Consider the following 12,070-nt stretch of genomic DNA (forward strand, 5'->3'; position numbering starts at 1 on the left):
TATGCTTACAGTACATAGGACTGAACTCATTAAAGTAGAAAAACAGTTATCAAAAAGCCCTAATAACCATCCTTCCCAAAAAAAAAAACCTTAAACATCATCATTACCTCAAGCTCAGCAGCAGATAGGGACATGTCTTTTAAAACGAAAAATTTCTCTAAGCTGTTCCGATTTTTTTTTTTTGCCGTCAAGTCACAGCTGACGTATGGTGACCACGTAGGGTTTTCTAGGCAAGAGACGTTCAGACGTGGTTTGCCATTGCTTCCCTGCGCATCATGACCCTGGTATTCCTTGGAGGTCTCCCATCCAAAGACTTCCCAGGGTTGAGGCTGAGAGTGTGTGACTGGGCCCAAGGTCACCCAGCAAGTTTCCCTGACAGAGTGGGGATTCGAACCTGGGTTTCCCGGATCCTAGTCTGACACTTTAACACCTACACTGTTTTGATAGCTAACAGGAAAAGGAGCTAGCAGACACAGATGGGAGAACTGTTACATAAAACCTGTGCAATAACCAGGGAAGTCTGATTCCTAGTTATGAATGGCATCACTAATGATGCAGACAGGACAGACAGTAGAGACCTGGGCTAGCCACATCTTAAATTGGAAAGATAGGACAGTTGGTAGAGACCTGGGCTGGCCCTATCTGCTGAACAAAACTCACAAAAGAATTTTTGAAATCATGTTGCTTTGTTCAACAGTCTTCATGTGAAAGGCTAAATGTTCCAATTTAGTAGCCAAACACCTGATAAATCAAAGTCCATGTTTATATCACTCCCTTATTTTCACAGAGGCAAAAGATACTTAATTCTGCAACATAAAGCTCAGCTGATAATCTTTTTTTCTGACTAGCACCTAATAAAAAATCACCCTGCAAAATCGTGGAAAAATAAACCACAGTCTACTTTTCTTACAAGTTTCCTGTTACAAGATTGCAAGGTTTTTACATATGTAGTACTTTGTTATTAAAAAGAATTCTTACTCATAGCACCTTCTTTGTTATACAACTGAAACATGCTTTGCCTCCAGGCAGAACTATAATAAAAGTAAAACGGATTCAGACATTTGGCTAAGAAAAGCTAGCTTTCCTATAGTATTTTTCCCTTGTAGTTTTTTTCCTGTACAGGTTTTCTACCGTTGTACATTGTATTTATTATTTCTCTTTTGTTTTTCTGGATCTGTGGATTAACATAAACCAGATGTGTAATTCTGGGAGCTGTTTTATATTTTTAAACAGCGTAAGAGTCCTTGTGATCCTTACAATGCTACTTGTGCTATAAAAATGCTATTTCACATTCAAGGGATGCTCGAACACCTGCTAGTTTGGCTCACTTCCCATTCAGGCAGGTAATTAATCGACGCACTTTTCAACTGTTTGCGTCTACTCGCAGAACAAGCTACTTGCTACCAACTGATCAGCTGGGAGTTGGGTTCTTCTGATCTCCTGGTCTGGAAACTTTGCTGCCTCCAAGACTTGTGGAGATGCAGTATATGGGGGGGGGGGGTGTTTTTATCAGAAGCCCAGTTGATTTTTCTGCTTTTCTCCCCAACCACAAACTGTCAACTTGGGCTGCAGAAAAAAGCAGAGAAGCCAGCTCTTTCTCTTCTTTTTGCAATGCAGAGATTAAAAACATTGCCTAGCTGAAGGGGGGCTCTTTCCATACTCCCTTAACGCACACTGTAAAAGCATTGATTCGGTCCCCACCCAGCTTGGAAGGAAGGGAAGAGAAACTAGCGTTTTCTCTCCTTTTTGCAATTCAGAGATCAAAAGCATTGCTTCTGTCCCCACCAAGCATGCAACTTCACAGCACAACTATTTTGCTGAGTGGGTAGGTCAGAACCCAACTCCCAGCTGATCCCCCAATGTTCAGCCATGAGTCCACTTCTGAACACCAGGCATCTGCAAGCTTCATGATTGGCGGCCCTTCAAGTTGGTCGGCGCAATCCAAACATATACCTGATCAGCTCACAGTCTGATTGTGTCAAGCAAGGAAAGCTGCTCATCCATACAATCACAGCCTTATGAAATGCATACTATCATACCCTTCTAAAAAGTTCAACATATGATGCAAAAGCAGCTCAATACGAATTCAGCAAGCCTTACTCAAAATTCTGGCCATCTGTATGAGCCATTTAGAACTCTAGTATGACACCCCAAAATTACTTCAAAAAGTATTTTCTGCAGTTTGGGTTGTATCCTACAGGTGTTCCACAGGAGGCACTCCCCCTCCTTCCCACAGTAGCCTTATGTGACCCCTGAAAAGGCACTGTAAAATTTCAGAAAATTTTGAAGCCATAGCAGAAAGTTGGGAATGGGTGATATTAGGGAAACCATTAAAATATAAATTAATACTTTCTTACATAGCTTTACTGCTTTAACAACATAAAATACATATAACTTACCATAAACACTGCACTATTTGGCATGTTTATAAAATTTGAAAGTCTAAATGCCTGACCCTTCTACATGCAACATTTCAAATACATCCAGTACTAAAGACAGAGCAGCGAACTGGTATACCCTATGCCAGGGGTCGGCAAACTCATTAGTCAAAAGAGCCAAATATCAACAGTACAACGATTGAGATTTCTTTTGAGAGCCAAATTTCTTAAACTTAAACTATATAGGTAGGTACATGGTTTATTAACTTAATAAATTTTAATTAAAGTTTTAAGTCTTAATTAAACTATAGGTACACTGAGAGCCCCGTAGCACAGAGTGGTAAAGCTGCAGTACTGCAGTCGAAGCTCTGCTCACGACCTGAGTTCGATCCCAGCGGAAGTTGGTTTCAGGTAGCCGGCTCAAGGTTGACTCAGCCTTCCATCCTTCCGAGGTCGGTAAAATGAGTACCCAGCTCTCTGGGGGTAAAGGGAAGATGACTGGGGAATGCACTGGCAAACCACCCCGTAAAACAAAGTCTGCCTAGAAAACGTCAGGATGTGATGTCGCCCCATGGGTCAGAAATGACCCGGTGCTTGCACAGGGGACCTTTACCTTTACCTTTTACACTGAATAAAACTTGATATCATACTTAATAGTGATCTTATTTATTGATAAAAATTAAATTGTAAGTCCCTGCCATTTCCCCCTCCCCGTCTGGAGTCCTCGTCTGGAAGCCTGGTCTACCGCCATAAAAGCCTATTGGTAGACCTGGCCTCCGGCTGAGTCCTATTGGGAGGCCAGGTCTATCCATTGGCTTTCTTGGCAGTAGACCTGGCCTCTGGAGGCCCATAGAAGCCAATTGGTAGACCTGGCCTCTGAAGGGGGACTTTTTCCCCTCCTCGGAGTCCAGGTCTACCGCCAAGAAAGCCAGTGGGTAGACATGGCCTCTGAATGGGACTCAGCCTGAGGCCAGGTCTACCAAAGGAAGCCCGCCCCACCCAACAGCTGATAGGCGGGCGGGGGGGCAGGAACCGCCAAGCCGCCCGCCCAGCAATCGTGCGGCTAGAGGGGAGGGGAGGCTTTAGCCTCCCAACCATTGAGGGCAAGGGAAAGGGGGACCTGGCCATTCTCCACGGCCGGGGGGGGGGGGGGAGAGACAGAGCGCCTGCTCGCCTGCTCTCTCGCGCTTTCTCTCTCTCTCTCTCTCAGGCGCGCCGGCTCCGCAGCCCGGCTGCCGGCGCGAGCAGGCGCAAGAGCAGGGGCTCCGAACCAAGTTCGAAGAGCCGCACTCAACGGGCCAAAGAGCCGCATGCGGCTCAGGAGCCGCAGTTTGCAGATCCCTGCCCTATGCTACCTTACCATGTATTTCTTAGTTTTCACCATCTGAGAGGCTGGAAAGAATAAAGGTTGAAAACAGAAAGCCACAAATTCCTTCGTTAAAAAAAAAAAAGTAGAGTTAAGCAGCTTTGCAGTGAACATCATGCAAATTACCCTCCCTGGTACTAAAGCTCTGTCACACATGCCTTTTGTACATGCAGGTGCCATGATTGCCAGCACAGCCTTTTTGGTGGTCAAAGGGGGGCTCTCCTTTCCTTTTTGACCAGCAGAAAAGCTGGTTGGATCCAACCTCATGTGTTACACAGACAGAAATACTTTCATACAGTCACAAGAGGACTATCAACATAGTTGGCTATAGAGTTAAGCTCTGCAACATTCAAAACACTAAACTCTTCAATAGCATACGTTGAGTATCCCTTATCCGGACTGCTTGAGACCAGAAATGGCCCGTGTTTTGGATCTTTCTGTATTTTGGAATTTTTTGGAATTTTTGCATATACATGATGAGATCTCTTGGGGATGGGATCCAAGTCTAAACACCACATTTATTTATGTTATATAGCCTGAAAGTAATTTGAAACAATATTTTAAATAATTTTGTGCACATTAAACCATCAGAGGCAATGCTGAGGGTCTGTGAGTAATGCCTCCATGCTGGCTCAAAAGGTCCGGTTTTCAGATCAGTCTAGATATCAGATGTCCGGATAAGGGATAGTCAACCTGTAACAGACATTAAAGCATAATAACTGTAGACAAAAGGAGTCACATTTAAACAACCCTTGAAAATACTACCAATGCCTCCAGCAAAGTAGGGAGTTATCAACTTGTTTCCCAGCCTGTGCGTGTCTGTTTCACAGATCTTTGAGGAAACATCTGCAAAGGCGGGCTACAGGGGCACAGCAGGTTCTGGGTACTTGTTTCCACTGTCTTCACAAAGCTGGATCAAGGTTGCCGGACAATGGTAAGCAACTGTCACCAAGCACAAAAAGCCCTGTCCTGTGGACCTGTGGGTCAGGCGGTACGAATGAGAAGAGGAATCAGGTGAATTGCCTGTTCTCCTTCTATCTGCAGAATGTCCCCAGAATGCAATCCCTCTTAAATTTTACAGTGGAGGCAATGAAATCAAATAAGGTCTAGAATGCCATTTCCTAATGAATGAACCGCTGACTAGGACTACAAGAAATGAAGTCTGCATGTCCACAGCACAGATCTAATATTGATAGGCTGGCAGTGCAAGATGCTTAACCAAACACCATACTATATTATAATCTAGTTATTTATAACAGATGTCACATTGACAATATACAACAATGCAGGAAATGCTTTCCTTAATCCTCAGATTCTTGATTTTGGCTTTAAGCCTCATTAAAATGGCAGGAAAGAAACAAGCCACATTACTTATCTTACTCTAGCTAAGAAATATAATGAAAGATACACAATGTTTCAGTCTTATCAGCCAAGTCAAAGGATTCCTTCTCTGGGACTTATTATCAGTGTTAGAAAAAAGTAACATGCAAAGGGCTTTTACACTGAAATTTTGTTTACACATTTTATTCCTAGCAAGGAAATTTACTCCTCCATATCAACTCCCCTTTTCTGTGATGTTCTGCTGTCGCAAACTAAATTTTAGTTGTGAACTCTACTTTTTTGATACGTCAAAGTAACTGCAGACCAGATGGTGCCAAAAGTTCCATGCTCTTTTTGTATGTGATGTTGGCACTGCTCATAAACACACGAAGACTTTCCTGTGCTCAGTGTGTATGTGCATCACTTCTAGTCTGCCTGGAGAACACTTAACTGATTTTTAAGTATCTTATGCTAGGTTTTAATTCTACATTTGTCTACCTTCTCCCCCGGCCCCCACAACACACATGGTTCAGAGAAATACATGAGCGCCCTCTGGTGGCTAAATATATGCATATGCATGCAAAAATATGTAATATCTCATTTTGCACTCAAACTAGAATCTTGCAACTCAATTAAAAGCACATAAAACAGTTAAATTATGGACATAAAACCCAGGAAGTAAATTTTCTTACACTATAAAGTAAAATACACTTCAAAGACCCTCTGCTCACCCAAACTGAACACACTCTGAGGATTAAAGTTTCCCTACTGAAGGAAAATGAATTATTTCTCCCCTCATATCCTAATGTGTCCCTGCCTGTGACCGTGCTTCCTCCAGCTCCATTGCTCTAAACTTCCTAAAGGTCTCCACGTATGCCCAATTTGATTTATTTAAATTATTATTTTATACCACATCCCTGAGGCAGCTTCCAGAACATACATAAAACACAATATAAAATTACCTGGCAAATAATATATTTAAATCACATTAATACAGAGGCCAGCACACATTTAAGAGAAAAACACCACCTATCTTAAAAACAAGATTTTCATTTCCATTCAAATTTCATTTCATTTCTATTTTCATCCCATGGTCCAAGAAGCACAGGTACACAGTTCTTTCATACTCCAATATGTGCTCACTACAATGCTATGAAGTAGGCTAGCCTGAGGGCATGTGACTGGTCCAAGGTCTTCTAGCGTCGTGGCTGACTGACAATTTGAACCCAGATCTTCCCAGCCTAGTCTGACATTACTTACTACTACACTAACAGCCCATTATTGAGGGGGAGGGCTGCCTCCAAAAGAGGTTCCCCCCCCCAACTGAGGCTGAAACCTTGCCCTTACCTGGAAAACCCGTGCAACCGCTCCATTGGGTTGCACAGGGATACACCACCTCAAAAGGTGGTGTATCTCCAGGTAAGGGAAAGAGGGCATTCCCAGGCAGAAAGGGCTTAGGAGGTCGCCTAAAGGTGGCTCCTCCCCTGGCCCAGAACGGGAATCGCCCCAGGAATGCCCCTGGGAGGACGGTGCATGGAAGTGTTCCATCCAGATGCCGGCGCGAGGCTGTGCCAGTGACCCTGGGCAGCGCTGCCATAGCAGCGCTGGGAGAATGGCATCTGGGGCCCCCCATCGGCGTCTGTGCCACCCTGGGTGGCGTAAGTGACACAGGCATCGGCGCAGGGGGCCCAAATGCCACACAGCCCCTTTCTGGCTTCCTAAGGACTTTCGTTTTTTAGGATCAGGAATGGGCTGTATCTCTTTTAAATAAAGCCTTTAGAGCCAAAAATCAAACAAATCACCCAAAGCGTCATGATCCTAGGCCTGAGAATGAGGAGAGGAGCAGGCTGCAGGTCTCGGAGAAGCCTCTTTCACACCAAAAGGCCCCAGGGTCTTGCTGGGTCTTCCACCGTGGGCCCATATTTCCCAGACACCTTCTCACCCAAGGACTGAGCCTGGTGGGCCAACAGCTGCACAGGAAGGAGGGTCTTGAGAAAGTCAATAAAAGGTTCACCCACGCAGGAGCACAGGTTGGTCATCTCCCACCACTTCCTCTCTTGCAGCCTGCCCGAACTGCCTCCAAAACACCTCCATGAGGCTCTCTCTCATACACACCCTTCCTCAGATCCCTCCTTTTCACTGAAGCCCTTGGCACAACCCCTTAGAGAGCCAGGGTAGTGTAGTGGTTAAGAGCGGCAGACTCTAATCTGGTGAATCGTGTTGGTTTCCCTACTCCTCCACATGAAGCCTGCTGGGTGACCTTGAGCTACTCACAGTTCTCTTTGAACTCTCTCAGCCCCACCTACCTCAAAAGGTGTCTGCTGTAGGGAGAGGAAGGGAAGACAATTGTAAGCTGGTTTGAGAGTTCTTAAAGGTAGAGAAAATCAACTTCTTGTCTCCCTATTCCAGTGGAAACTAAGCCTATGGACACGTAAATGTAATGAACACGTACACTCCCCTTGTTTACTTACACTTCCATCGTCCTCCACTCTAGTGTTACCGCCCACTCTCAAATTTTAGACTGCAAGCTCCTAGGGGGAAGGGACCTATTGTCTACACACTGTAAAATACCTTGCAAATCAACAGTACTCTAACAGTGGTAATGCCACAAACAATTATGAAATGATTTTAATCAGTTCTAACTTATTTTATTTCTCTTGGCTTCTGAGCCTTTAAGGAAAATATGACAGCATTAGTTAATATTTTGCACACCCAGGAGGACTTACAAGCTGACTTTGGCAGCTTTTCTGACACCACCAAGGAAAAATTCAATAGGACCACTCGTGAATAACTACGTCTTTTCAACGAAAGCCAAGATTAGCCCAGTTTTATCCAAGCCTTGCTATTTGTGGCTTCAACTACCCTAACAGAACAATACACATTGTAAAATGACAACATATGTTCAGATCAACAGTTCACCTGGGATTCTATCCAAGCTGAATAAATATACGCTCAAGGTTACCATGACTGAATGTGTTTTACCAAAAGATTTCTAACTGAGGAGAAGCCAGGAAAGAAAGAAAATGCTTTAATACTAGTTTTGTTGTTGTTTTAGTGTGGTGCGTTTTACAGTGCAATCCTACACAACGTTTCTCCAGTCTAAGCCCACTGAAATCAGTAACACTTCGCTACTATGCCCAATGTTGGACATACGTTCCTTGCCGTTTTTTGAGTAGTTTACCACCACCCATGTTCTCACAGGCATGCTAGCAAAAATCCACTCCCAAGCGAGATAAGTTAATTACACCATGGATAAAAAATGGTGAGGACAGCAAAAGTAGATGGCTAGCCCATCGACTACTGAAGGATCATAACTCGCAGCTCTCTGAAGCGGTTGCTAAATTTCTTACGGTTACTTTGGAGTAATAGTGAATGTAGTTAATGAACGAAGGATTCAGGTTATATAATGGTCTCCCTGGCCTCTATATGGAGCATTAAAGCTGTTTGTAGTTATTATTTGTATAGGTCTGGCCAAAGTATGGCCATTTTATAACTGCCCTGTATTTTGTATTGGATGTCCCGTATTTTGTACTTGATGTTTTAAGCTACTATGCCAATAAATAAGGCTATGAATGAATGAAAAACCCACTCCAGTTATTTCCAACTTGCCCTTTCCTACCTCAAGAATGGTATGGCAATCATATTACAAGAAGATACTGCTGTTCAGCCACCCCAGCCCCTTCACAAATGGTACAAGAGCCAATTGGCTCATTATAATCTCTTTGCCAGTACATTTCCTAAGCAGTTCGATTTACTGAGGCTTACTCCCAGGAAAAAGTGATCTTAGGACTCCACTACACTTCCCAGTCCTCCCTCGCTTTTCTGTAGAACCCAAGTTATCAGCCTTTCCTATGACTCCTATAACCACTGCGAACAGGGAGAATTTGTTACAACTATATTCCAGCTGTATGTATTATATAAAACAAGGTATCTAAAGAAGTGAGCTGTGACTCGCAAAAGCTCATACCCTGCCAGAAATTTTGTTACTCTTTAAGGTGCTACTGGACTCTTGCTCTTTCCTACTGCTGTATAAAACAATGCATTCTTCATTTAAAGTTTACCTTTTATCCCTCCAAAAGGCCCATAAGTCATGTTGCATGCTGTTCGCTGCAGATTGTGTTCATACATAAGTTTGAGCTGATATTGGTTTCCATGTTCTGTGTTTCCCAAAGTTCCTATGAAGAGAACGTAGATGTTATACCAGCAGTATTTTCCCTTCCTGAAAAATATATACTGTACTGCATCAGGAGGCTAATAAATCAGGAATAATAATTCAATTGAATTAGATCCTACGTAACATTGCAAGAAAGAGGAGATGCTATGAAACAGAATTCTGAAAGTGACAGCACAACAATCCTGTGAGGTAGGTTAGACTCAGTGCATGACTGTCCCAAAGCCATCTAGCAAGCTCCCATGGCAGAGGGAGAATTCAAACCTTGGTCTGCCCGATCCTAGTTTGACACACTAACCACTACACCACACTGGCTCTCAAAAAGAAACAACATTACAATATGTATTATTATAATATTAACAGTAGCTATAACCCCACTTTTCAGAGACAATCTCCCTTTTCACACAGGTTACTTTTGAAACATGAAGCCCCAGAGTACACCATATCCTTTTTCTGTACATCTGGATCAGCTATTACTCTGTTGACCTATAGAACAACAGGTCAACTTTGGACACCATCATAATTGCTCTCCAGGTACTTCATCCAAAACCTTTTATTAGGTATTCTTTGCCTCCTGGTTACAGAATTCACTTCTCCTAGATTATCAAGATATGAGCGGGTTTTTAAAATGGTAATAAAACAGTACTGTGTTAAGCACACACACAAAAAAAAAGGTAGTCACATATATTGCTTTTTCTAAAGCATCTAAAACCAAAAGGGAAAACTTGGTGATTAAGATTTTAATAATGTTGCCCAGAGTACCTCTGGTGTTTCCATCTTTATGGATTATCAATATATAGAAGTACCACGCTTCCCTTTTTACTCCTTCAGTTCTCCACGTAAGCCCTATTTCTTATTATTGTACATTGTTTCAGAAACTGATTCGCTCAATTAAATTAAAATTAACTTAAATTGGCATTTTATTATGTGTTCCTATATTGCAACCCCAGACACACTGCCAGTGTTTCAAATCTAAAGGTCAGGCTAGGATATATTTGCTATTTATAGCACTAGCCTCTGCCAAATACCTCCAACACAGAGTTCATACTGTCACTCTTTAATGAAAGTAAAATTTGAAGAACACAAAACTAACACTTTCTTTTTGCCAGAGAATTCAAATTAAAATACTGTCATTCACCAGAAGTACATTACGTATTTAGGATAACATGTTGCAAATTAATTGGTATTGTTATTGTTGTAAGGAAAAAAGACATAATCAAAATCCCTTCAGCTTTATTGAGAATTGAACATAAGGAGGGCCCCACTCAATCACACCCGTGTTTCATCTTGTCCAGCATCCTGTTTTAAGCAGTAGCCAACCAGTTGCCCTACAAAGCCAACAAACAGGACAGAGAGGACAAGGGGAAGAACAAGAGAAGTTGCCTCCTAGCACTAGTATTCAGAAATTTGCTGTCTCTAAAAACGGGGGTTCCTTTAACTCGCTATGGTTAGTAGCCATTGATGGATCTGTCATCCGTGAACCTGTCTAACCCCCTTTTAAAGCCATCTATGCTTGTGGTCCTCACTATGTCTGTTGGCAGTGAATGCTCAATGAGCAAAGAAATATTAATTTTGTCTGTCTTGAATCTATAGCCAGAGTCTAAGTTCTTGCACTAATCTTGCACAAATCTCTTGATGGCCACTGTATATCCAAGTTTTGGCCCTTTCCTTCATTTTGCTATAAAATTAGTTTATAATCCTTTTCAGATTGGCAATTCACTTACCTTCCAACATATCAAAATCAGGACAACCTTGCCTTTTCAAATTACTGCAAATTCAAATTCAGACAATTGTTTTTTGCTATATTTCTTAACTCTTTCTTCCATTTGTACTATTCATAATTTAGTTATAACTGTTTTCCACATTGCAGTCTAACTGGACACTGAAATTCCAATCATTCCATTCCAGAGTTTAGCTTCCACTGGATTATTATCATGCATATGAGATTAGTAATGACTTGCCCAGGCTCTACCAAATGAGACAATGCTCTACTCAAAGCTTTCCCTAGACGGACAAATATTAAATGGAAGCCCCATTCTCTGAGGCACAGATAAGGAAAAAGAAATACTTCTTGAGAAGCAAGAGACATTTGACTCATCCAGTAATTAACTTTCAGTAACAAGAGAGCAAAGGTTATAGCAATTTTCCCAAGAAAGCAAGAAGCAAGTTTATACTACACAGTTTCTTACATTGTAGAAACTAACATGACAACAGTAGATGTGGAGTAACAAAAGTGCAATAAGTTTTCCACGGGTGAAAAAGAAACTGTGACCAAAAGAACGTCTTTTTTTTTACCTGAGACAGCATACACACACAATTTTTTGCAGTGTAACACAGCCAGATGAAGCAGTTCTGTACCACTGCCAGAAAAGGACAAGAGAAAAAACATGTGAACTTTCATGAAAAAAGAACATCATACTCTGAGATTGCTTAATTAGGATTCTTTAGTTAAGATTAAGTTCCAAACTGCTAATAACCAGTAACGAGTACAATACTGCACCTGAAAGAATTTTCACATTCAACACCTTTGACAAGTCACACTACATTTACATGTTCATCAAGTTCATGCTGAATGATATTTTTGGCTTTGCAAGCACATGAACTAAACAAGTTCACCCATCATTTTTGATATACATGCAAGACATTATTTCATGGAGACAGGGGATACCTCAATAACAGGCATCTCTGAAGAGTTCTTACATATATCCAATTACCAGTTAAGAGCACTGAATAGAAATAAACAATATTCTTGAAAGGTTTAAGAAAAATTAAACAGTTTCCATTCCATTTATGCTGCTTACAATATACATGTATTATATACATCCAGTGTCTACA

The 12,070-nt window shown here is 41.9% G+C and overlaps 1 protein-coding gene across 1 annotated transcript in view; it reads right to left on the minus strand.

Moving 5' to 3' along the window:
* Window positions 1–12,070, minus strand: part of BBS9 (Bardet-Biedl syndrome 9) — a 258,515-nt gene that overhangs the window by 241,993 nt on the left and 4,452 nt on the right. The window contains exons 4-5 of the mRNA XM_056857693.1: window positions 11,531–11,595; window positions 9,126–9,239 (exon numbers count right to left, since the gene is read on the minus strand). Coding sequence (XP_056713671.1) covers window positions 9,126–9,239; window positions 11,531–11,595 — 179 coding nt within the window. The remainder of the gene's footprint in view (window positions 1–9,125; window positions 9,240–11,530; window positions 11,596–12,070) is intronic.

Source organism: Euleptes europaea, chromosome 11, assembly GCF_029931775.1.
Source record: "Euleptes europaea isolate rEulEur1 chromosome 11, rEulEur1.hap1, whole genome shotgun sequence".
NCBI classification, from domain to species: domain Eukaryota; kingdom Metazoa; phylum Chordata; class Lepidosauria; order Squamata; family Sphaerodactylidae; genus Euleptes; species Euleptes europaea.